General features: G+C 40.9%; 1 protein-coding gene across 1 annotated transcript in view; it reads right to left on the bottom strand.

Annotated features, from left to right (window-relative positions):
• Positions 1-741: 741 nt before the first annotated feature.
• MYO5C (myosin VC) overlaps positions 742-26,909 on the bottom strand; it is a 94,634-nt gene continuing 68,466 nt past the window's right edge. The window contains exons 33-41 of the mRNA XM_047074655.1: positions 26,588-26,675; positions 23,098-23,196; positions 21,634-21,788; positions 19,983-20,072; positions 17,544-17,694; positions 16,527-16,809; positions 6,055-6,229; positions 5,326-5,406; positions 742-2,179 (exon numbers count right to left, since the gene is read on the bottom strand). Coding sequence (XP_046930611.1) covers positions 2,027-2,179; positions 5,326-5,406; positions 6,055-6,229; positions 16,527-16,809; positions 17,544-17,694; positions 19,983-20,072; positions 21,634-21,788; positions 23,098-23,196; positions 26,588-26,675 — 1,275 coding nt within the window. The 3' untranslated portion in view covers positions 742-2,026. The remainder of the gene's footprint in view (positions 2,180-5,325; positions 5,407-6,054; positions 6,230-16,526; positions 16,810-17,543; positions 17,695-19,982; positions 20,073-21,633; positions 21,789-23,097; positions 23,197-26,587; positions 26,676-26,909) is intronic.

The raw sequence follows: 26,909 nt of genomic DNA, 5'->3' as shown, positions 1-26,909 counted from the left end.
TCTCACCAGCATCAAGATGAGCAGTGGAACGAGTAAGATGTGGACAAGCTCTCCAGGAGCACACAGGGTAGCAAAGGAGATGGGCAATGTTACCGGCTTCTATAGCCCAGGGCGAGTGCTGTAAAGCAGGCAAGAACCCTGACTTGTGGGAACCGAAAAGGAAGGGTGATGGGCTCCTGTGGCCTAGGGAAGATGGGGAGAGGAGAAGGGGCATGGAGAAGGTCACAAGTGCACATCAGAAACCCACTCACGTCTCTGCCAAGTGTCCCCTCCTTCTCTCACTGTCTGGGAGCCCATGGAGGCACAGCCTGAGGCAGGACTTATGGCATATTTACTTCCCTTCTAAAAACATTTATATACTTTTTTAAAAAGTTATTTTGACAGAAAGAGAGAGAGAGAGACTAAAACATTTATATACTTTTTTAAAAAGTTATTTTGAGAGAGAGACAGAGAGAGAGAGAAACCCAAGCAGGCTCCACCTTGTCAGCAAGCCCTACATGGGGCTCCAACCCACAAACTGTGAGATCATGACCTGAGCCTAAACCAAGAGTCGGACACTTAACTGACTGAGCCACCCGGGTATCCCAACTGTTTATACACATTTTATGAGAAATTATGAATCTATAAAGATCCCAGCATCTTTAAGTGTACAACCCTTGAAGAAAAGCATAAACCTCGTGCACGTAAGACAAATGTAGTCTCCCAGCAATTAAAAAAAACCTGACCCAACTCATTTGGTAATTTATTTTATTGATTAAAACATTTAAAAGTTCTACTTTTTCATTTCTTCATATACAATGTATCTAAAAGAACTAAATCATTTATAATATGAAAAGGCATTGTTACATATTGATAGGGTGATGTTGCTTCATAATCATGTATTATCACTCCTAAGACATAGACCTGTGGGACAGAACCACAGCTCGTGCCCGTGAGTCTGTCAGAGACAGGAGGGCTGGTTGGATTCTTGGAATGGGCCACACGCCACAGGCTAGCAGTGCAACATCATGTGCTCTGAAGGAAGGAATGAGAATGTCTGGGGGGACAAGGGATGGTTGGTTTTCATGAAACTTGGGAAATACTGGTTTCTCAACAGGAAGAACTAACATAATTCTTCAGTTTTTTTTTATGGGAAAATTTAAAAACATTTGAATGCTGAAAAGAGAGAGAAAACCAATTAGGTTGCCTTTTAAACTTAGTTTTTAGAGAAGCTGTTGCACAAACGATATTGAACAATGAAAAACATATGGCCAATATGTTGGCAGATAAAACATAAAGAAATGTTCTTTCAGAAGAGGTGGTAAATGCCCTGGCAATTAATTTTAATAATATATTTGTTTTAGGTAGATATATATATATAAAACACTTCACGTGATTCATTTCAGACTGAATATTTGCCTAAAAACTAGAGGGCTCTTAAATAATAAATATTTTTTCATGCAGGAGCATTTTTAGTGAAAATCATTGAACCCCACCCCTCCCACCCTGGGCAGGAGTCATGGGGTGAGAGGAATTTCGACAGGGCATTGTGGCCAAATGGGATTATTTCCTGGAAGACTCAGCCCTGGAACCCACTCGCGGCTTCATAAATATACCTGGGCTTCACATGAACATTAGTAAACTTAGGGGGCACTGTGTCCCCAGATCATACTCCCTTTGAGGGGAGCCCTGTCACAAAACAGATCTAGACAAGAGGCACCTGGAAGAAAACATGGACAACAGATCTAGACAAGAGGCACCTGGAAGAAAACATGGGCCTACGAGGAATTCCAGTAAAAGCTGGCTGTGATTCAGAAGGTAGACATGGCCTTTCCAACCGCAGCTGGTGTGTGTTAACTCTTACAAAATGACAGTGGCAGCACCATCACAGGGAACAAGAGAAGATGTGGCCCATCTTGGAGAAGTCTTCTTTGCTTCTTTACATCACATTCCAAAGCATTTCCAGTTCCAATTAACAACCACATCCCTCATATTTGACCTTCATTTGGCTTCTGAGGGAAACATACATTTCCTGTCCTTTCTCCTGCTATAATCTATTGAGAAAACCTAGCTTAAAACTGCTGGGGATCTGGATCATTTCCAGAGCATGTGGAGAGGGGGTAAAAGGAAAGGTAACCTGAAAGAGATATTTTGTATCCAACATCAGCTGTGATGAATCCTCCCGGCTATTTAGGAGAGCCTGAAATAAGAACCAGAAGAAAAATGAATAAGGAAACCAGTGCATTCTGCTTTATGACTATTTAGAAGTCTAGAGTAAGGAAAACACAACTCCAGCTTCACTGAAAAGCTCCTTTCAAAATCATGTGAGAGAATACACAAAAGACTATTTTAACAACACAATACCATGGTGACATGGTCTATGCAGGATTTCCAGTCGCTCTCATGAATATTTACTTAAGTGCTCTGTTTCACCTCAGAAGTTAATTTCCCACAGGATGGAATGACTGTAAATAGATCTGTTTTCTATTCTTATCCACTCTTGTGGCATAATTCTAAACCCAAACATGAGTAGATCTCACAGATTAAGTCTTATAGCAGTTATCCTTCTTTTTAGTTCAGTAGTTTGTGAACTTTTTGTCTAAAGACCCCTTTAAATTCTTTTTATTTTTAAGTTTACTTTTGGGGCATCTGGGTGGCTCAGTTGGTTAAGTGGCCGACTTTGGCTCAGGTCATGATCTCGCAGTTCATGGGTTTGAGCCCTGCATCGGGCTCTGTGCTGACAGCTCAGAGCCTGGAGCCTGCTTCGGATTCTGTATCTCCCTCTCTTTCTGCCCCTCCCTGCCCTGCTCTCTCTCACTCTCAAAATTAAATAAACATTATAAATTAAAAAAAAAATAAAGTGTACTTTTATTATTATTATTATTATTATTATTATTATTATTATTTTAAGTAGCCTACATGGCCAGCATGGAGCCCAATATGGGGCTTGAACTCATGACCCTGAGATCAAGACATGAACTGAGATCAAGAGTTGAACACTTAACTGTGCCACCCAGGTGCCCCAAGACCCCTTATACCCTTTAAAGATTATTGAGGACCCTAAAGAGCTTTGGGTATGTAGGTATAGCTATTGATATTTACCATATTAGTAATTAAAATACTTCAAAATATTAAATCATTAAAATAAAAAGAAAAACCCAATGCATGTAAACACGTATTGAAAAATAACTATTTTTGAAAACAAAAAAATTTAGTAGGAGGCAGTATTGTTTTATATTTTTGTAAATCTTTTTAATGCCTGACATAATATGACAGGTGGAAACTTGTATCCACTTCTACCTTAAATCCATAGTGACATGTTATTTTGGATGAAGTCTATAAGGAAAAGCGTGCCTCACACATACATATTTAGAAAAAAGAAGACTTTGCAGACTCACTGAAAGGGTCTCCAGAATGCCCAGGATCCTTGAACTAAACTTTGAGAACTGATGTGCTAGTTGATTGGGGAAGAAACTTTAGGGATTTAAATAAGAAAAAAATGGGTATACAAGACTCTGTTTCCATTCAGGCTCTGCTCTCTTGTACAGACTGATAAGAAGACTGTTAATAAACAAGACATCCTGAAGGAACATAGCAGCTGAGTGGTGATTTTGGTGTTTTCATTCCCTTCCCACTGAGGCTAAAATGGGTTCTGAAAACAGGGGTATTTGACAGAGAAAATTCCTGCTGCTTTTGCTAAGTGCCTTTCATTTGCATGTTTGGTAAATGTGCTTTAATCTTAGATTTCTATAACCGTAATTCAATATCAATTTCTTTTTCTTTTTTTTATTTTAGAGAAAGAAAGAGTGCAAGTAGGGGAGAGGGGCATAGGGAGAGAGAGAGGGATAATCTTAAGCAGACCCCACTCAGTGCAGAGCCCAAAGCGGGGCTCCATCCCATGACCCAGGTATCATGACCAGAGCCGAAATCAAGAGTCAGATGCCCAACCGACTGAGTCACCCAGGCACTCCTCAATATCAATTTCTTATACTGAAAATTAAAAGGCACATCCCTTGGAGAAACGGGAACCCTCTTACACTGTTGGTGGGAATGCAAACTGGTTGCAGCCACTCTGGAAGACAGTGTGGAGGTTCCTCAAAAAATTAAAAATAGATCTACCCTATGACCCAGCAATAGCACAGCTAGGAATTTACCCAAGGGATACAGGAGTGTTGATGCATAGGGGCACTTGTACCCCAATGTTCATAGCAGCACTTTCAACAATAGCCAAATTATGGAAAGGGCCTAAATGTCCATCAACTGATGAATGGATAAAGAAATTGTGAAAAGAGAAGTTAGAGTGGGAGAGAGCCAAAGCATGAGACTGTTAAAAACTGAGAACAAACTGAGGGCTGATGGGGGGTGAGAGGGAGGGGAGGGTGGGTGATGGGTATTGAAGAGGGCATCTTTTGGGATGAGCACTGGGTGTTGTATGGAAACCAATTTGACAATAAATTTTATATATTAAAAAAAAGGAAACAAAATAAACCAAAAAAAAAAAAAAAGAAATTGTGGTTTATATACACAATGGAATACTACATGGCAATGAGAAAGAATGAAATACGGCCTTTTGCAGCAATGTGGATGGAACTGGAGAGTGTTATGCTAAGTGAAATAAGTCATACAGAGAAAGACAGTTACCATATGTTTTCACTCTTATGTGGATCCTGAGAAACTTAACATGGGGGAGGGGAAGGAAAGAAAAAGTTAGGGAGGGAGCCAAACCATAAGAGACTCTTAAAAACTGAGAATAAACTGAGGGTTGATGGGGGGTGGGAGGGATGGAAGGGTGGGTGATGGGTATTGAGGAGGGCACCTGTTGGGATGAGCACTGGGTGTTGTATGGAAACCAATTAGACAATAAATTTCATATTAAAAAAAATAAAAAAATAAAAATATGAACCAAAAAAAAAAAAAAAAAGAAGATGTGGTCTATATACACAATGGGATATCACACGGCAATGAGAAAGAATGAAATCTGGCCATTTGTAGCAACATGGATGGAACTGGAGAGTATTGTGCTAAGTGAAATAAGTCAGGCAGAGAAAGATACCATATGTTTTCACTCTTATGTGGATCCTGAGAAACTCAATAGAAGACCAGCGGGGAGGGGAAGGGGGAAAAAAAGTTACAGAGAGGGAAGGAGGCAAACCATAAGAGACTTCTTAAATACTGAGAACAAACTGAGGGTTGATGGGGGGTGGGGAAAGTGGGTGATGGGCATTAAGGAGGGCACCTGTTGGGGCGAGCACTGGGTGTTGTAGGGAAACCAATTTGACAATCAATTATAGTTAATATAAAAAATAAGGAAATAAAAAATAAAAGGCACATGCTTAAGAATCATACCTGTACTTTGCGAACGAAGGATGGAGTCACTCTTTTCTCGAAGTCATCTATAGGTGTGTATGAATTAAGGATTTTTATGATCTGCGAACAGCACATAAGATGGCGTTAGACCATGAAAAAGGACAAGTCTGTCCATGAAATAATGATTCAATGGTTTGGGAACCGTTGGGAACCACACATAGTTCTTTAACATTGTAATTTGGCTCTAGGAACCATGTGCTCCAGCCTCCTTCCTTACTGCCCCCCGTTCTCCATACATACACATCTGTGTTTTGTGGGCAGGGAATGCACTTCTGTGTTTTAAAGTTCTAAGTTAGTATTAAATAAATGTTTTTTAATAAACATTTTTTAAAAATTTTTTTCAACGTTTATTTATTTTGGGACAGAGAGAGACAGAGCATGAACGGGGGAGGGGCAGAGAGAGAGGGAGACACAGAACCGGAAACAGGCTCCAGGCTCCGAGCCATCAGCCCAGAGCCTGACGCGGGGCTCGAACTCACGGACCGCGAGATCGTGACCTGGCTGAAGTCGGACGCTTAACCGACTGCGCCACCCAGGCGCCCCTAAATAAATGTTTTTTAGATAAGATGGTGGTCCATGGAAGATACATCTCCTCAAGGAGCACACAGAGCCTCAGATACACCCTATCGCTGGCTAAGCCAGAAAGGGGGACATCAATGACATGATTTGGTAGTGAAGATCAGGGACACACTCTGTAAATGTGGTCACCTGCACAGCAGACAGTGAGGTACAGCGTTCGTAGATCTCCTTGGCATCGCTGTCTGTGGTCTTCTTGACCTGAAGCAACCAGGCTGCCTGAGAGAGAGGCTCCAAAGTTTCCTTAGCCAAGCTGTTCTGCAAATTCTTATCTTTAAGCCATTCTTCTAAGTAGCTGATGTTGCACCTGGAGTAAAAGCCAGAGAAACAGACAAGAGTGGGTGATCCATTGAGAACACATCAGAGTAGGGTGCTGGATCCCCTAGTGTGTACTGAGAGGGTCCCCAAGTTCACTGACAGCCTTAGGACCACAGTCCAGCAGTTTCTTCATTTGTAACATGAGGGGGTTGGACCAGATGATCAGCTCTCATGGCCCATGGTTCTAAGGATCTTGATGGTCTGGGGTGAGGGGCCATACCACTTATAAACTTTGGGGAAAATCTGAGCAAAAAGCAGCAATTGTAATAATTTATAAAGTAATCTATTAAAATACCCTTAATAATGGATTTGAAAATCTACTAAAGGAAAAAACCATAGTGATATTTGAAGACTTACATTGGTATAAAAAACTCATTTCTTTTCCTAAGTTGGCAGAAAATTTTCAATTGGTAGAAGGCTTTAATTCAGTCCACTGGGGTTTTTATTCTTGTTTCTATGAGTAATTATCATAAGTTTATGAATTAAGAGGCATGGGTTTTAGTCCCACCAATCTACTGTGTGAACTTGGAAAGTTATTCAACCTCTCTGGGTAAATGAGAATGTTGAGAACCCTCATATACTGTTGGTAGGAATGTAAAATGCCATAGCTGCTAAGAAAAATAGTTTGGCAGTTCCTCAAAATGTTAAACATAGAACTGCCATATGACCCAGCAACTCTACTTCTAATACTCAAGAGAACTGAAAGCACGTCCATATAAAACACTGCACAAATGTTCACTGCAGCATTATTTATAATAGCCAAAAAATGAAAACAACCCAAACGTCCACCAACTGATGGATACACAAATTGTGGTATGTCCATACAATGGAATAGTATTCAGCAATAAAAAGGAATGAAGTAGTGATACATGTGGTCACATGGATGAGTGGTGAAAACTTTACGCTAAGTGCAAGAAGCCAGTTACAATAGACATCACATTTGGGGCACATGGGTGGCTCACTTGGTTAAGCATCTGACTCTTGGTTTCAGCTAAGGTCATGATTTCACAGTCTGTGAGTTCGAGCCCCATGTCAGGCTCTGTGTTGACAGTGAAAAGCCTGCTTGATATTCTCTCTCTCTGTATCTCTCTCTCTCTCTCTCTCTCTCTCTCTCTCTGCTCATCCCTCACTTGCACTGTCTCTGTATCTCTCAAAATAAATAAATACCCTTAAAAATATCTAAAAGAAAAGATATCACATTTTATGATTCCATTTACAAAAGTATCCAGGACAGGCAAACCTATAGGGAAAGAAAATATATTTGTGGCTGCCTAGGCTGAGGGAGGGGATACTGGGGAGGTGGGATGTGGTAGGGGATAAGAGTGATTGCTAATAGGTATAAGGTTTCTTTATAAAGTGATGGAAATATTTTAAAATCACATTATGGTGATGTTTGCACAACTCTGTAAATATACCAAAAACCATTGAACTATATGGGTATGGTTTACAGAACAGATAAACTTCACAGTGTGTAAATTATCTGTCAGTGAAGCTGTTTTAAAAAATCGACTGGGGACACCTGGCTGGCTCAGTTGGAGGAATATGTGACTCTTGATCTCAAGACCATGGGTTCATGCCCCACATTTGGTGGAGAGATTACTTAAATAAATAAACTTTAAAAAATGAGTTTTGAACTAGGTGATCTCTAAGGTCATTTCTAGCTCTGACCTTTTAAATTAGCAACTCCCTATGTGGGTCTTTGATTATAACACTGGGACAACAATGCTGAATTGAAGTATTCCATAGGGATGTAATGAGTATGAGATACCATCTCTTAAACTGGTTTCCCCCTTTTTTGCACTGTCAATTTTGCCCCACTAGTTTGAGTCCTTATTACAATACATTCCTATTGGGCCTCTCATCTTGTCCCTTCTAATCCATTCTATTTGGTCCTGCTACAGTACTTCCTCAATCTGGATGTTGAGCATGTTAATTCTCTCACTTAAAAATCAGTGGTGGAGGGGCACCTGGGTGGTTCAGGGGGTTAAGTGTCCGACTTTGGCTCAGGTCATGATCTCACTGTTCGTGAGTTCAAGCCCTGTGTTGGGCTCTGTGCTGACAGCTCAGAGCCTGCAACCTGCTTCGGATTCTGTGTCTCCCTTTCTCCCTGCCACTCCTCTTCTCCCTCTCTCTTTCTCTCAAAAATTAATAAACATTAAAAAATTAAAAAAAAATCAGTGGTGGAATATGATACAGTAATTCCACTACTGGGTATTTACCCAAAGAAAATAAAAACACTAATTCAAAAAGATATATGTACCCCTATGTTTATTATAGCATTATTTAAAATAGTCAAGATATGGAAGCAACCCAGGTGTATATCTGGTCCATAGATGAATGAATAAAGAAGGTGTGGTATATATGTACAATCAAATATTACTCGGCCATAAAAAATAATGAGATCTTGCCATTTGCAACAACATGGATGAACCTAGAGCTTATAATGCTAAGTGAAATAAGTCAAAGAAATACAAATAACATATGATTTCACTCACATGTGGAGTTTAAGAAACAAAACAAAGGAAAAAAGAAGCAAAGAAAAAAAACCTCAGATTCTTAAATACAGAGAACAAACTGGTGGTTATCAGAGGGGAGGTGGGTGGGAGGATGGGCGAAACAGATAAAAGGAATTAATAGTAGACTTATCCTTATGAGTACTGAGTAATGTATAGAGTTGTTGAATCATTATATTGTATACCTGAAACTAATATAACACTCTATGTTAATTATACCTCAATTAAAAAAAAAGTGGGAGTGGGGGAGGGAATCAGTGGTGGAGTTCTGGTTCTTGGTAAGAGCACACTCCATTTTGCCCCTCCCAATGAATGCAGCTATAAAAGCTTGATGGAATGTCTTGAAGCAGCTATTTGATGACTCTGAAAGGTAAATAGTACCAGATGGATTGGGGAAGAAGACCAGTATTTGAGGTATTGCCAAATGGATAATCAGTTTACCAGTTTATTCCATCTGCTATTCATTAGCTTGACCTCAAAGAAGCCTGAAGCTCAGCAGTGGGTACTGATGACAACAAAGAGCTCCAGAAGGAGCCCTCTAGGTCTGGCTTGAGGGGCTGAAAAGAGGTGTGTTAAAGCTCCTGAGAGGGTGGAAATCCTCTCCTTTTACCTTCTTCTTTCACGTTTAAGCCCCAATTCCATTGTGGTAGCAATGGTGGCAATGGAGTCCAGGAAGAAGCTAAAATTCTCAGGGAGAAAAATCTTCTCCAAATGGAGCAACTGTGGTTCATGAGAAAGGGGTGAACCCCCATTGTTCTATTCTGCCACCACTGAGCCTCAGATGAAGACATTTGCAGGAAGTACACCACACAGTGAGGTGAGTAAAGCCCCAGTTTTCTGTCTGGAGGACCAAAGAGGGATTTCCAGCAATCTGGAAAGTATCAGGGGTGATTTGGAGGAGGAGGAACTTGGGAAAGCAATCCCTTGAAATTGTTTATGAACTCCTTGGTACATTCCTCTGGGCTCATGCATGGATCTGATCCTCAACAGCACACATAGTTTGAAGACTAAACTATGAGACAGAGCACCATGCAAGTTTCAGACTGACCACTGTGTGTCACACATGAGACAGAACCAAACAGCATTACAAAGGCTTTGAAAACTGACGTGGGAAACACGAGCCACCAACGATGGTCAGAACTTGCAAGTGAACTCAAATGGTGTGATTATCTGATAAAAATACCAACATTCTCCATAACAATGAAAGATTCAAAATCTCATAGTGTAATATTAAAAGTGTCCAGAATACAATTCAAAATTACTTGACATATGAAGAACCAGGAAAACCTCAATTTGCATCAAGTAAGACAATCAGCAGGTGTCAACTCTGAGATGATGCACACTTGGAATTATCTCACAAAGACTTTAAAGAAGCTATCGCAAAAATGCTCCAAAAAGTGAAGATGAACTATCTTGAAATAACTGGAAAGATAGAAAGTCTCAGAAAAGAAATAGAATGATATAAAGAAAAACCAAATGAAAATTTTAGAAGTGAAAAATCCAGTAACAAAAATAATTCTCTTAATAGGCTCAATAGCAAAATAGACATGGCAGAGGAAAGAATCTGTGAACTTGAAGGGGTCAATAGAGATTATTTAATCTAAAGAATATAAAGGGAAAAAAACTGAAAAAATAAACAGAACCTTATGGACTCATGGGATAATAATGAAAGGTTTAACATTTGTGTTATTGAAATTCCAGAGGAAAGGAGAAATTAAGATTCAGACAAAATATTTGAAGAAATGGCTTAAAATGTCTCAGATTTAGTGAGATATACAAGCCTACAGATTCAAAAAGCTCAGGGAATCTCAAAGAGATTCTTGGGAACCCCAAGAAATCCACACCTAGACACATCCTAAGTCTTTAAGTCCTAAGACACATACTTTAGGAAAGAAGGTGAAATGAAGGCATTTTCACGTGAAAGAAAACTAAGTATTGCCAGTGAACCTGCTGTACAAGGACCTACTGACAGAATTTCTTCAGACAGAAAGGAAATGATATTAACATGACATTTGGGGGAAAAAATAAGACTTGAAACATTAGGAATGAAGGAGCAACAGAAATGGTAAATATGTGAGTAAATATAATAGGCAATTCTTCTATTGAGTTCCTTAAAATATTTTAGATGGTTTAAAATAAAAATTATAACATTATCCAGAACAGTTTTTGATTATGTATATATAATACATAAAACAACTATAACATAAAGTAGAAAGGGGAAAGGGGACTATGTGATGGTTAGCTTCCTACATTCCACTTGACATGGTTAAGATAATGATTCTCAATAGACTGAAGAAGTTAAGTATACATACTGTAATCCCTAGAACAAACTAAAAAACACAAAAAACATAAAAACACAAAAAGCAACCACTAAAAAACACAGTAGATAAATTTAAAACAGGTATTAAGGGGCGCCTGGGTGGCTCAGTCAATTAAGCGTCCAACTTCGGCTCAGGTCATGATCTCACAGCTTGTGAGTTCAAGCCCCGCATTGGACTCTGTGCTAACAGCTCGGAGCCTGGAGCCTGCTTCAATTCTGTGTCTCCCTCTCCCTCTGCCCCTACCCTGCTTGTGCTCTCTGCCTCTCATAAATGAATAAATGTTAAAAATATTAAAAAAAAAATAAAAGGAGTATCAAAAATATTCAAAGAACCCAAGAGAAGGCAGAGAAAGGAAGTCAGAGAAATAAAAACCAAAGGAACAAATAGAAAATAATAAAATGGTAGACTTAAATCTAAACATATTAATAATTACATTAAATTGAACTGGCCTAAACACTCCAATTAAGAAGCACAGATTGTCAGACTTGCTTTAAAAAATCCAAAACTAAACCAAACAAGATCCAAATGTACACTGCCTATAAGAAAGTCACTTTAGGGGCACCTGGGTGGCTCAGTTGGTTGAGCGTCTGACTCTTGATTTCAGCTCAGGTCATGATCTCAGGGTCATGGGATCAGGCCCTGGGTCGGGCTCTGTGCTGAATGTGGAGCCTGCTTAGGATTCTCTCTCTCTCTCTCTCTCTCTCTCTCGCTCTCTCGCTCTCTCGCTCTCTCGCTCTCTTCCTCCCTCTGCCCCATTCCCCACTTTCACGCGTGCGCACGCACACACACACACACACTCTCTCTCTCTCTCTCTCTCAAATGAAAAAAGAAGTAAAGTAAGTCATTTCAAATATGACACAGGTAGGTTAAAAGTAAAAGGATGAAAAAAGATACACTATGAGAACACTAATCAAAAGAAAAAGTAGGCTTTCAGACAAAGTAGATTTCAGAGCAGAGAAGATTACCATTAGAGGGCTAAAGAAGGACCCTACATAATGTTAGGATGGTCAACTCACTAAGAAGACATTAAATACATGAAGCAAAAACTGACAAACTGAAGGAACATACAGATTCATAATTACATATGGACTTCAACACTCCTCTCAGTAATCAACAGAAATAATACACAGAAAATCGGCAAGGATATAGAACTGAAAAACACCATCAACAAACTGGGTCAAATTGACATTTGTAGGATGTTCCACCCAAACACAGTAGAATATACATTCTTTTCAACGGTATGTGGAACATTCACAAAAACAGATCATTTTCTAGGCATAAAAGCAAATCTTCACAAATTTAAAAAGAATTGAAATCAAAGTTTTTTTAATGTAAAAATATTTAAAAGTTTTTATTTAACAAATAAACCTGGGCAATTCTCAAAGTGGGATGGTTAGTGACTCTGGTGTCTTAATCTATATTTCAACCTGTGTGCATCTTGAGATTATTTTTTTATTATGATAAAAGACATATAATTTACCACCTTAACTTTAAATTTTTTTTAATGTTTATTTATTTTTGAGAGAGAGAGAGAGAGCAATAACAAGCAGAGGAGAGGCAGTGAGAGAGAAGGAGACAGAATCCCAGGCAAGCGCCACGGTGTCAGCACAGAGCCCAATGTGGGACTCGAACTCATGAACCATGAGATCATGATCTGAGCTGAAACCAAGAGGCAGATGCTTAACCAACTGAGCCACCCAGGCACCCCACCATCTTAACCATTTTTAAAAACCAAAAAAATTTTGTTAATGTTTATTTATTTTTGAGACAGATACAGAGCATGAATGGAGAGGGTCAGAGAGAGGGAGACATAGAATCTGAAGCAGGCTCCAGGCTTCGGGCTGTCAGCACAGAGCCTGTGCTGAAAGCAGGGCTCAAACTCAGGGACTGTGAGATCATGACCTGAGCCGAAGTCGGATGCCTAACCAACTGAGCCACCCATGCGCCCGGCATCTTAACCATTTTTAAGTGTAGAGTATAGTAGTGTTAATGGTGTGCAACAACAGATCCCTAGAACTCTTTCATCTTTCAGACCTGAAACTCTTTATCCACTGAACAATACCTCCCCTTTTCCCGCTCTCCTCAGCCTCTGGCAGCCACCATTCTCCTTTCTGTTTCCAAGAGTGTGCCTGACAGAATATGTTCTTTGATCATATGGAATCAAACTAAATATTAGTAATAGACAAGTAGCAAGAAAGTCTCTGAACAGTTGAAAAAGAAGCAACATACTTCTAAATAATCCACAGGGCAAAGAGTAAGACTCCAGGGAAATCAGAAACTATTTTTTCAACTCAGCAAAGGTGGAAATACAACATTTCCAAATTTGTGGGATAAAGTTGGCACTTGGAGAGAAATTCATAGCATTAAATGCTTATGTTAGAAAAGAGAGGTCTCAAAGTCAATAACCAGTGCTTCTCCCCTAAGAAACTAGAAAAAAAAGAGCAAAATAAATCCAAAGTAAGAATGAAATAATAAAGACAGTAATAGAAATCAATTAAATTTTTTAAAATAGAGAAAAATCAATAGAAGTAAAAACTGGTTACTTGAAAAGATCAGTAAAATTGATAAACCTCTAGCAAGACGGATCACGAGAAAAAGATAAGACACAGATCACCAATATAGGAATCAAAGGGGGCAGATACCACTACAAATTCTACAGAAACTAAAATAATAAGAAAATATTGTCAGTAGTCTATGCACATAAACTCAACAACTTTGAGTGGACCAATTCCTTTAAAAAACTCACCAAAGATGAAATATATAATCTGAATATTCCAATAACTATTAACGGAATTGAATTCATAGTTTATCTAAAAAAAGTTTTTATTGTTTTTATTTATGTTTGAAGGAGAGAGAGACAGAGCATGAGCGGGGGGAGGGGGATGCAGAGAGAGAGGGAGGCACAGAATCTGAAGCAGGTTCCAGGCTCTGAGCTGTCAGCACAAAGCCCGACATGGGGCTCGAATCCATGAGCCATGAGATCATGATCTGAACCAAAGCCGGACGCTTAACTGACTGAGCCACCCAGGCGCCCCATGAATTCATAGTTTAAAGCCTTCTGGAGAAAAAAAACACAAAAAAAAACAACTTATGGTGGCTGCCACTGCTGAGGGACTAAAGCATGCACTGCTCACCCTGGAAAATGGCATTCTACTTATCTCTGTAACCAATCCGGCACTCCTTTCAAAGGGAGCTATTAATACCTACCATCAGTTATCCTTTACTGAGGCCTGTGTTCATTCTTCTAAGTCTTGGTCTGCTGAAATTCTGCCTGTCCTTTCAGGCCCCAATCAATGCTTTTCATGTTCTTTGCAAATTCCCTCAGTACAGCAAGAAATGTATGTGCTTGGGCCACGTTATTCTGGTTCCTAACAGAACTGTCTCCACATGCTGTATGTTGGCTTTTATCAAAGATCACTGGGCAAAGCAGCCACAATGAAATTTGCTGTAAAAATGCTATTGTGGAGATTGTGAGATAAAGTTCCACATGAAATAGTATTTTTATATTTCATGACTAGGAACAAAAAAATAGGTACTAGGAAAATCTTTAAATCTCCCCTGAGCACATCAGCCTCACCATGCTCAATGAGACCAAAGAGCCGATGACAACATTTGCTTTTTGTCCTGCCAGCCGGAAAGCCCCCGTGGGCTAGAAACAGTGTTCTAGCTACTCTGTCCACAGTTTACTATTTTTTTTCCTTTGGGTCTTGATTTTTACCTGAATTCATGTATTATCATTTTGTTGCTTGTGTTTTCATTGTAAAGCCACCTCACATCCTTATGGGCCTTGCTATGGCAGTGGCTTAATAAATACCTGAATGAATGAATCCCTGTCAAATGCACGTGCTATTCAGAGCAATCTGCTCTAAAGGAATTACTTCCTGGATGTCCACTTTTGATTGGTGAAAGGAAAAAGCACTGAGCACCCATGGGGACAGAAGTTGCCTCTCCTCTGAACAGTTGTTACAGGACCTAGAGTCACGTGTCTTGCTTATGACCATCTTCACTCATGGAGAACCCACAGAAGGAATGACAACTGCTTAGTCAAGACTCTAATGAAACATTCAGGTTTATGTGTTCATAAAGTATTCATACTTTAAATAGGGTTGAATCCTACCTCAGAGACCTACAGGGCTTCTTCTTGGAGCTTGTGAAATAAACAGGACCCTTTCCTTTCTCAATGAAAAGAAAAAGATCCACAAAGACTAGTCTTTGGGAATATTCCTTCTTCTTTTTTTTAATGTTTATTTATTTATTTTGAGGGAGAGGGGGAAGGAGGAGCAGAGATAGAGGGAGAGAGAATCCCAGGTAGGTTCTGTGCCATCAGTGTTGAGCCTGACATGGGGCTCAATCTTACAACCATGAGATTATGACCTCAACTGAAATCAAGAGTCAGATGTTCAACCGACTGAGTCACCCAGGTATCCCAGGAATACTCATTCTTATCTGAAAATCTCAACCTGGTATCATGGGAATTTGCCAGCTTGGTTTGAGGGGATGTCCAATTCCAAGTTTCATTAATGCTGAAAAGGTTTAATGGATGTCTCGTTTACTTCTTGGCTTAAGATACTATCAACATGACCTCAGGCTTTCATGTCACACACAGGTATCAAATCCCTGTACACATTATAAAAAATCCTAAATATCTACACTATTTTGTGTGTTTTCTAATCATGTGACACCATTAATTCAAACAGTAGCTCAGGGTTTGTGTTTCCTCAACTAAGAGATAAGTAAAGGTGGACACACCTCAAATGTGATTACCATGTCCTCAGCCTGCTGGTCCTGCTGCTCCCAAAACAAACCTCTGCTAATCTAGACAGCGCTACCTACCAAAGCCTGGGGACCGGTCCTCCTCAGTTCCAGCACTATGCCTTTGCCTGCCTCATTTCTCCTGCCTGGAATGTTCTTCTCCCTTTTTAAATCACTCAACGCACAGCTCTCAGGCTTAACTTTTCTGTCCTCAGTAATCTCTCTTCTCTGCAGCACTCATTTGTGACTTAATCAGACTTGCCTTGAATTGTTATCTGGCTATTTTGAGTTTCTAGAGGGCAGGGATCAAACTGCTCTTTCCTTTGTTTCCTGTGTCCTCCACCAGGCAGTGCTATTCACAGAGGTGATGGTCAGTAAACACTGGCTGAGTGTATGATAAGCACCCAGGGCCAGGATTTAAAATCTACAATTACTAGTTGCTAGTCTTTAACCACTTAAGGCCCTGGGCCTGAGTGTCAAGCTAGCCTGGTGCAGAGTGGTGGGTGGAGGGGCCACCACCTGACCGCAGACATCCCCAAAGTTCCAAGAGTCCTCTTGCACAACCCCCTCCCCCCCCTCCCCACCCCTTCCCCACCAGGCAGTGCAGCTTATGGGAAGGGGGCAGCAATGTGTGGCCCTAGACATTAAAAGCATCCTTTCCAGCTGCCTCTCGGTGTAACTGATCAATCATGGGTTTTACCTGATCTGCATCCCTTTTCTGCAGGAGCACATGTCCTTGCGCAGCAAGAGGCTGTTCAGGGTGACCGCCCCGATCAAGAAGAAGACCTGCTTCACAGCCTGCCTCACCAGCTCAGGGTCCAGGCCGTTCTGGCACATGGTGCTGTAGAAGTAGCTCAGCTGCTGCAGGACAGAGGTCATGGTGTAGGCGTCCGTGTCATCTATGCTAGATGACCGCTTCCGGAAGCCCGTGGGCTTCAGGCCGGAGATGCCTTGCAGGCTCTCATACTCCAGCATGCCCGGCACTGCAGAGCAAAACACAGGCATTTCTTGCACATGCGGTGGGGACAACCAGAGAACATTTCCCACTGCTCTCTCGGGTCTGTTCCAGGACCCGGGACATTTTCTGCAAGAGTTAGCTGTGGATGCAGCTGTGATGGGGAAAGCAAGAGAATCAAGGAGTGGGGAGCATGGGGTGTAGGAGGTGGGCGGAGCACATGGCTGTGTACAACAGGGCGGTAGCTCCTCTTGCAGGCTTGGACTCCCTCTTCTTTCAGCTTCACAGGAAAGGGAGCGGGTCAACACAACTCATGGTCTGTACCATTTCAAGCCTGAAGTATTTAAATTTCAGAAAGTTGAAGAAAGTATACAAGAATCTGAGTGGGACTTTAAGATTTCAAAAGTGGTAATGACCTAGGAGTAGCTACACATGGAGTAGCAGGTCTCCCTGGTCTTTCCCTTTGGGGTGAATCACCCTTCCAGGCAGGAAATTACAAACCATGTACTTTTTAGAGAAGTAATCATTTCAAGCAATAGAAAAGAATTAAAAATGAGACATTTACACGGTTACATTTTTATGGTTTTAAAATTATGTTCTTTGAAATCACTAGATCTCACCAACCATGAGATCACGACCTGAGCCAAGATCAAGAGTGGGATGCTTAACCAATTGAGACATCTAGGCATGCCCTACAGGATTTGTTTTTTTAAGGTTTCAGTGTTACCATAAATATTTTTTGGTCATCAATTCTTTTCTTACCTATTATTGGTTGAATGTTATTTTCCATTACAACAATGAACCGATGATATATTCGTATTGCCACATCGCTAAGAATCTGTCTGTATTCTGAAAGGTCAAAATTGTTCAAGCAGTTCTTATTCTGATGTGGACTATTAAGCTTCATGAATTCCTGAAAGTAATTTGAGCATATAAATACATATAAATATTAGAATGCTATAGGCATGTACGAAATTAAAATACTCTCTAATGGCATTATAATCAGCTCCTATACTTCAAAACTTAATGTCTTATTTGTATCAAATGAGCTCTACACGTGTGTGGTAGCCCTTATTTTATATAACTAACTGTCACTGTACTCACCCTACAAATATGTGCCTCCAGCACCAACAGAACACAGTGGAAAATAACCTCCATGGAAGCTCATAAAAAAACAAAACTGCAAAGCACCCAAGGAAACAAAGAGGTTTAAGAGGTCAGTAATACATGAGATTCATGACTTAATGATTATAGAGCATAGATCAATCTGAAATATTTTAAGATGTGTGCAATGGACTAAATATTTGTGATGTTCCCAGATTCCTATGTTGGAGCCTTCACTTCTAGTATGCTTGTATTTGGAGATGGGGCCTGTAAAAAAGTAATTCAGATCAAATGAGGTCATAAGTGTGAGGCCCTCGTCTGATGAGATTAGTGTGCCTTTAATAAAAGACACTAGAAAGTTCAATCTTTCTCTTTCTGCGCCCACACACCAAGGGAAGTCTGTGTGAGGGTATAACGAGAATACAGCCATCCACAAGCCAGAAAGAGAGCACTCACCAGGTACCAGCCATGCTGGCACCCTGGTCTCAGACTTCAGGTTTCTAGGACTGTGAGAAAACAAATTTCTGTGGTTTAAAAGCCTTTTAGTCTGTGGTATTTTGTCATAACAGCCCACCAGCCTAATACAGTATGTTCAATATGTTCAAAGAAATAAAGGAAAAAGAAAGCATTAAGACAAGAAGAGGATATAATGGTAACAGGCATAGGTGAAAAAGAACCATAGAAATAAAATGAATATATAGCAACTGAAAAAAAAACATAGAACAGATAGAGCAAAGAACATTGTATATGTGGCTGATGGGGGCAAAGAAAAGGTAAAAAAGTAAATGGTGTTGAATAATATCCTCTTCCATTAATGTCTCACACATGCTTGTTTGTCTTAGATGGGCTGGTCTGTTCCCCCTGCTCCTTTTGGTATTCCTTTTAGTCAGAGGTTGAGTTTTCTCTACTTGTTTCTCCTTTTGTTCTGTAATACTAGTAGAATTACTTTTGTATTTTACTCTTCCTTCATTGGGACAATTTGCTATCCACATGGAAAAAGATACGAGGTCATTATCTCAACATCATGGGATAAATAATCACACCAATTCTGGATAGGTAAAAGCATAATTGTGAGCTCCAATTTGAATTACAGAAATACAGAAGAAAGTAGGAGAATAAATTCACGATCTCAGGGCAGGGAAGAATTTCTTGACCGAGACACTAAAACACATCATAAAAGGATAGGATTGATACATCAAAATTCAGAAATTATGTATGATAGACTCCATAAAGAAAAATATAAGACAAACCATGGGTTATCCATGATAAAGACCTACAAATCAGTAAAAAAAAAAAAAATCACCTCTAAACAAAATGGAAAACTGATGTCATAGGTAATTTGAAAAGAAACCTAAATGACCAGTGAGCACATGAAATGATTCTTGACCTCATTAGTGATCAAGTAATTGCAATTTAAGTTGACAAGGTATCATTTTATACCTATGAGGTTGGTAAATAATTAAAATGTCTGTCAATATCAAGTGTTGGGGAAGGTATGACACTGGAAACTTCATACACTGCACGGGTGTGTGCAGGGACAAATGGTAGAAATATTGGGAGAGCAGTAAAACCCTAAAAGCCACTTTGTTATTTCAGGTTAATGAAATTTTGCTCTTTGAGTATTTGAAGGTGGAGAATTCCTTTATGATGTTAGCCCCTTGGGGGCAGAGTTGGAATGACAAAAGATGTACAGATTATAGAGGAAGATGAGAATCCTGTAGATCCTCTCTGAAGAAACAGCCATGTTGATCTAAAGGTTGTATTTTAGAGTTAGAATACTAAAATCTTCAGAATTTAACAACCAGAATCAAACTTAAAAATCATCTAATCTACCTCATTGATTTAAAACTCAAGAAAATGGAGGCTTATTATCATGCCCAAGGTCCAGGCCTTTTTCTAGAAGTCTCTGGCTGTGAATCCTGTCCAACCAGTAATGTGAAGCTGGCCTCCTGGCTGAGGAGGAAGGTAAGAAGCCATTTGGAGCAGAGGCTGCCCCAGGAAGTGGGGACATGCCCAATCCCTGTGGTGGGCTCTGCCTCATAAGGAAGTTCTAGACCAGCAGTCAGCACGGAACACAGAGCAGGCGAGTGCCCCTACCTCTTCACCACTGTACTGCTTTAGGCAGTTGAGGAAATGACACGTATTGGAAAGCCAAAAAGATAGCATCTCAAAGTCTTCTAAATGTTCCTAAAAAAAAAAGAAAGAAAGAAAGAAAGAAAGACAAAGTTGGATTTGGTCACTACTTGTACCTTTGAGCCAAGAACAGATGTATCTTACCTGTTTAGTTAGCTTGTTGGCTTTTGATCAAAATGAATTCTTCTTTTATTCACCCAAGATTTTATTAAATTTATATACTGTAATGATAGGCTTTTATCTTTATTTAGCAGGTTATGGTTTGCAAAGTATTTCTGTATAGGTCACTTAGTATGAAGCTTGATACAGGCACTGCAGGAGTGCCTGATAAAGGTAAGTCTGGGGTCTTGCTTTCTGGAGTTCTCATTCTGACTGGGAAGAATGTTGCATATAACATAACATATGCAGGACACAATTAAATAGGGGGCTGAGCACCTGCATGGTGGCCATAGATGATGCCACAAAAACTCAGAGGATGGAAAGATGCTGATGAAAGAGGGCAGCAGAGAAAGCCTCCTGAGAAGGGGAGAGAATACTGCCTTGAAGGAAAGGGGTGGAGGAACCAGAGCTCAGAAGCGAGGACTCTCTTGGGAAGAACAGCCCCGCTTGTGGGGCAGCAAGAAGAGGAAGAAAGAAGGTAGAGGTGTGGTGGTCAGAGAGGTAAGAGGAAAACTGGGACAGTCCTGGGATTTGAAGGACAAAGTAGGATGGTTTCAAAGAGGTGGTCTGAAAGCTTCAGTCCCTTAGAGGAGGATAAAAATTAAGGAGAAACCACTGGATTTAGCAAGAGGAATTACTGGTGATCTTTTTGTGCAGTGACAGAGATGAAGCCAGATTGCAGGAACTAACCTGCTAATGTAAGCACCTTGGTGAATGGAGAGGCACAGAGATGCGGGGGCGCAGGGCCAAGTGAGGGCTGCTTTAATGCGCTGTGTGCTGGAGCTGGGGAGGGGCAGTCCTGGACACCAGCAGAGGCAGAGGCAGAGGCAGGGAGCCACTGGGGAAGCTGACCGGGAAAATGCTGGTGAGGAAGGATTTCTATTCCTCATGCCATGCATCTTCTAGTTTCTAAATATTTAAAGATTCCAGAGTGGCAAGAGGAGGCAAGTACCGTGTACCCATGGCCTGGGACACAATGCATGTCTGTCCTAAGGAAACCCAATTTATGAAATTAGGGACAGGGAAAACATCAATTTATGGGGGTCTCTTCCCAGAACACCCTGGTGGCTCTTGTGAATATAGTGACTAGAAAGCACGCAAAGCACCAGACAAATGTTAATTTTCTATTCTAACTCCTGATGAATAATGAATCCTCATGGCCGGACATCTCATACCCTGAAGGGGTAGAAGTGCTGGGGGTGTTGGCTACCCGGCTGTAGTCTTGAAGGTAAGGTTTTGAGGTCTGTTGGCACATCTTTATCCTTGGGGATCCCTGACCTAACTTGTCTTTTCCAAACAGCTTGACTTCTTTCATAGAGTGGGCTTCTAATTTAAGGATGACACACTTCGCGTGATTCACCGAAGACTAGACGTGAAGAATGGGCCAGGGATGAACCCTTAAGGTGTTCTTAAAGTAACTAAAATACCAAAGGCCAATGTCAAAGGCAGTTCCTACCTTAACCACCTGCTTGATGCCACTAATGGTGCTGTTCATGAGGGACTTGAGCATGTTGGCATCGTTTAGAGAGTCTGCATAGCGCACACACATGAACAGGATGTGAGCGGGCAGCCCTGGGATCATGTTCACCACCACACCACGAGGCTTCAAGTCTAGAACAGAAAGAGTCAATGAGGACTACAGCTGATCGATAGCCAGCTCTCCCCATAAGGAGCCTCAGACTATGGGACAAGGGTTATTTGCTTTTCTGTACTTGATACAATGCCTGAATGCACAGGCCTATCTTTTCTCTTTGAGGAATTCAGTCTGGTTCTTTTCCTGGCAAAAATATACAGGTACCGCCTGTTCCTCTTACTTCCCATTTGCAAAGGACTTTCTCTTTTTTTAAAAAAAAAAAAGGCTGAATTTTAGATAGAATTTGTACTTCTTCCTGGCATGGAGACCCTGGATTTCAGCCCTCCAATGTAAGGGAAAAACCCCAAGTCCATGCACCCGACTCCAGCCTGTGTGATGAGGATGGGATACGGTCTCAGGGATCACATACATCTTCCCTGAATCAGGAAAACAGACACACTATAGTCCTGCAGAGGCGGGCCTCGCTGACCTTGAGAAGAAGAGAATGGCAGGAGGAGACATTGGGGATAAAGGGAAGAGAGAAACTTTATAGAATAAACTCAGGGAAGCAAACAAAGACCTCCCCATGGCTGCATTAAGACAGAGGAATGAAGAGGCCCCACGGCTGTGCACAAGTGAGGTTAGAAAGGAAAGGGTACAGGCGGCTCATGTGCTCTGGTGGGGGAGTCACCTAGAAGAAGAGGAAGTTAGGCTACACATCAGCTTTCTGCTTTATCTTGAGACCAGCTTATAAAAGGCAGCTTTTCTCTTTCCCACTGGAAAACCATGTGATTTTCAGGTGAGGACAGTTTAGTAAGATTGGTTCTAAGACCACCAACACTTGAGCATACACATTGGAACATTCCTGTAACTGAAATGTGTTTGGGAAGCTCCCATCACATTGCCTGCAAATAAAATTCTCAGCAGAAGTCGAATGGGACATGGAACCACAGTTACTTCTGCCATTGCTCCTGTGCTGAGACACAAAGATGAGAGGATGTGTCTTCTATCTGGATCCTATGATTAGACTTTGGAAGGGGTGAGGGCAGTACTTCTTAACTGAGGGCAATTCTGGCTCCCAAGGGACATTTGGCAATGTCTGGAGATGTTTCTTATTGTCATGACTAGGGGTTGTTACTGGTTTCTAGAGAGTAGAAGTCAAGGATGCTACTTAATATCCTACAATACACAGCCCCCACACAACAACCAATTATCTGGTCACCAGTGCCGAGGTTAGGAGACTCTGGGCTAGGAGAAGCAGCAGTGGAGGAAGAGAAATGATTACTCCCACACATGATGGTAGCAATGACTGACAGAGCAAACATTCAGACTTCCAGTTCTCACTACCGAGAATGAGGTTTTGAATGAGCTTGTCCTCATCTTCTGTCTTGTATTCCAGCATTCCAAGATACTCCTTGGGTCTTGAGGACAAGTGCACATCATTGCCTATAGGCAGAGGCAAACAATCAGCTAAATTCACAGAAACAACTCCCACAGGCTTTATAATGAGATTGCTCTCTTTCCACCCCATTCTGGCTGGCTTGCACACAAATGCCTGCGGCTTTCAGATAAATGGAAACTTGATTAATCCCAAAGAATTCCTCTGGTAGTGATTCTTATCTGCAACTATATCAATGAGTATAGCTGTCGCTGAAAAGGTGGAATGATCCTTGAAGGGCTCCTCATGAGTGCCCGGTATGAATCCAGCACAGTGCAGATAAGAAAGCAAGCCAAGATGTTTCTTCTGTCTTCAAGATGCTGATGTCACAGTCAAGGAAACAAGATTCATGAAACAGTAGGTGAGCAAAGTACCAAACTGCATGATCCTAAGGGGGCTGTATTAGCTTCCTATGTGCTGTAACAAGTTACCACAAACTTAGTGGTTTGACATACCACAAATTTTCCTATCTTACAGTGCTGGAGGTCAGAAGACTGAAATGGATCTTACATGGTGGACTACAATCAAAGTATCAGCAGAGCTAAGTTCTGGATGCTCTAGTGGAGAATCCGCTTCTTGCCTTTTATAGCTTCTAGAGGCTGCCCACATCCCCTGGATTGTAGCCTCTGCTTCCTCTGACCTCTGCTTCCATCACCATGTCTGTCTGTCTGTCTCTTTGCTTCTGTTGTCACATCACCTTGTTTCACTCTGGCATTCCTGCCCCTCTCTTATGAGGTCTCTTGTGATTATACTGGGTCCACCTAGATTAATCCAAGGTAATCTCCCCATCTCAAGATCCTCAATTTAATCACATTGGCAAAAATCCCTTTTGTTGTGTAAATAACACACCCACAGGTTCTGAGGACTGTGATGTGGACATCTTTGGGTGAGCCAGAGTCTGCCTTCTGGTCACCAAAGATTCATGTCCATTCTGAGAGGAGATGTAATGCAGAAGCAGAGGTCAGAAAGATTTTTTTTAATGTAATTTATTGTCAAACTGGCTAACATAGAGTATGTACAGTGTGCTCTTGGTTTTGGGGGTAGATTCCCATGGTTCATCACTTACATATAACACCCAGTCTCATCCCAACAAGTACCCTCCTCAATGCCCATCACCCCTTTTTCCCTCCCCTCCACCCCCATCAACCCTCAGTTTGTTTTCTGTATTTAAGAGTCTCTTATGGTTTGCCTCCCTGTTTGTAACTTATTTTTCCTTCTCTTTCCCCATGGCCTTCTGTTAAGTTTCTCAAGTTCCACATATGAGTGAAAACATATGATATCTGTCTTTCTCTGACTGACTTATTTCACTTAGCATCATTCCTTCCATTTCCATCCATGTTGCTGCAAATGGCATGATTTCATTCTTTCTCATTGCCAAGTAGCATTCCATTGTATATATAAACCACATCTTCTTTATCCATTCATCAGTTGATGGATATTTAGGCTCTTTTCATAATTTGGCTATTGTTGAAAGCACTGCTATAAACACTGGGATACATGTGCCCCTATGAATCAGCGAGAGAAAGATTTTGAAGATGCTATGCTGATGAATTTGAAGATGGAAGAAGGGACCCATAAGCCAAGAAATGTGGGTGGCCTCTAGAAGCTGGAGAGACAAGGGACAGGATTCTCCACTAAAGCCTCCAGAAGGAACTCAGCTCTGCTAACATGTTGATTTTAACTCTGTGAAAAACATTTTGGACTTCTGACCTCCAGGACCGTAAGATAATAAATTTGTGTTCTACTAAGTCACTAATTTTTGCTGATTTGTTACAGCAGCTACAGGAAATTCACACAGGGCCATGAGAATGTACACAGAAGTGGGTTGGAACTGTTAAAAAATGAAGGAGGTAGCACACCCGTTGGGCCAAGAAAGGTGAGTAGGGTCTGGTGGGTGAAAAAGAAGGTGATGCAAGTACTGTTAACAAAACTTTCTTACTACTGCACGAGACTTTCTCCTGTTAATTTAATACATTAGCTCTGTTCCCTTGGAAACTAATAAAGGTAGAACGCCAACTGTTTTAGTAAGCAATGCTGTTTATGATAAGAATGATACTGCAGCCTGTTAAGCTTTCAGATGACCATGTCCCTGCTGATGACTTGAAGGCAGCTAAGGGCCAGAACCACATAGCTAAATTGCTCCTTCATTCTTGACTCTCAAAACAGTGTGTTGCTAAGTGTTTGCTGTTTTAAGTTGCTAAATTTGGGGATAGTTTGTTATATGACAATGGATAACTAACAGGAAGGGAAGCTGATATATTCCACTTAGACACATTGAGTTGGAGGAGGTAATAGGAAGGCAAAGGAGATAGTCTTGGAGACAAAAAGGGACCAGGACTCAAGAAAAAAACTGAGGAGTGGGAGGTGGAGTTTGGAAGTCCTTATGTTGAGATGGCAGTTCATTCACTCATTCCAAAAACAGGGACACAATGGGAGCTTTGAGAGGGCAGACCTGATTTATCATTATTGAGGGAGAAATCCTCATGTTGCTGTTGGGCATTTTGAGTTTGAGGTGAGAGTTGAATAAAGAATAATAAAGGAGCTCTTCAAAAGTGTGAATACAGTAAAAGGAACAGAGAGTTCAAGGTACAGACTTAGTGATCCAGTTTGGGAGGAAGAGGAAGTGATACGAAACAAGAGTCAAGAACATTAGAAGAGAGAAGTCAGAAAAGTTCAGACTCAGAAGCAGGTGAAGGAAAGAAAAGCCTAGGGGCCTTTTCACAGGAGTTCATGAGGACATTCAAAATGTGAAGTTCATATTCAGGACTACTGTCTGGCTTCTTAGCTCTCTACTTCTTTCTTCTAATAGAAATGGAGATATTAATCATCTATAACTGGGAGAGGAAGAGAATTTCAAAGCAGTTACGTTTGAAACTTGATTACAGTTTCATTTTTTTTTTTTTTTTCAACGTTTATTTATTTTTGGGACAGAGAGAGACAGAGCATGAACGGGGGAGGGGCAGAGAGAGAGGGAGACACAGAATCGGAAACAGGCTCCAGGCTCCGAGCCATCAGCCCAGAGCCCGACGCGGGGCTCGAACTCACGGACCGCGAGATCGTGACCTGGCTGAAGCCGGGCGCTTAACCGACTGCGCCACCCAGGCGCCCCTACAGTTTCATTTTTAAAAGGGGAGAGTTAATAGCAGAAGAGGTTAAAAGTATTCATTACAGGGTGTCCCTTGCAATTACATGAGTGCATCTGGAATTATCTGAGGGCTGGTGAGCTATCCTCGGCCCAAAGGATCTTTCCATTAGTCCATCACCGAGCCCCCAACCTCACCAGTTGACAATCATTCCTTTGAGTATTAAAGACTCTGGACCACATCAGGAATCAAACGGTGCCTGTGGACCTTAGCTGACAGTTCCAAAAAGTAGGAAAGGGAATGTTATTTTTCCTACCCTTTTCAATTGTCTTGCTTAGAGTTTTAACTTGATCTTGGAGCTTTTTAATCACTCTGTCCTTCATGTCTAACTCCTCTTCAAGATCCTACAGAAATCAAAAGAAACAAGGACATGAGCTTAGAAGCATCTTAATCTATTTTTTGGTAACAGTTTTATTGAACAATAATTCACATACCATATAATTCATTCAAAAAGTGTACACCAAATGGTTTTCTAAAGTCAGCTGTACAAACATCACCATTATCGATTTCTAGAACATTTTTATCACACCTAAAAGAAACCTGTAACTTTCAGCAGTCATCCTCTTGTTCCCCTATTC

Source organism: Lynx rufus, unplaced genomic scaffold (genome assembly GCF_022079265.1).
Source record: "Lynx rufus isolate CCGP_SWC_20201006 ecotype Redwood Valley unplaced genomic scaffold, mLynRuf1.p SCAF_13, whole genome shotgun sequence".
NCBI lineage: Eukaryota > Metazoa > Chordata > Mammalia > Carnivora > Felidae > Lynx > Lynx rufus.
Note: the sequence above shows the minus strand (reverse complement) of the source record. Positions and strands in the feature narration are given on the sequence as shown.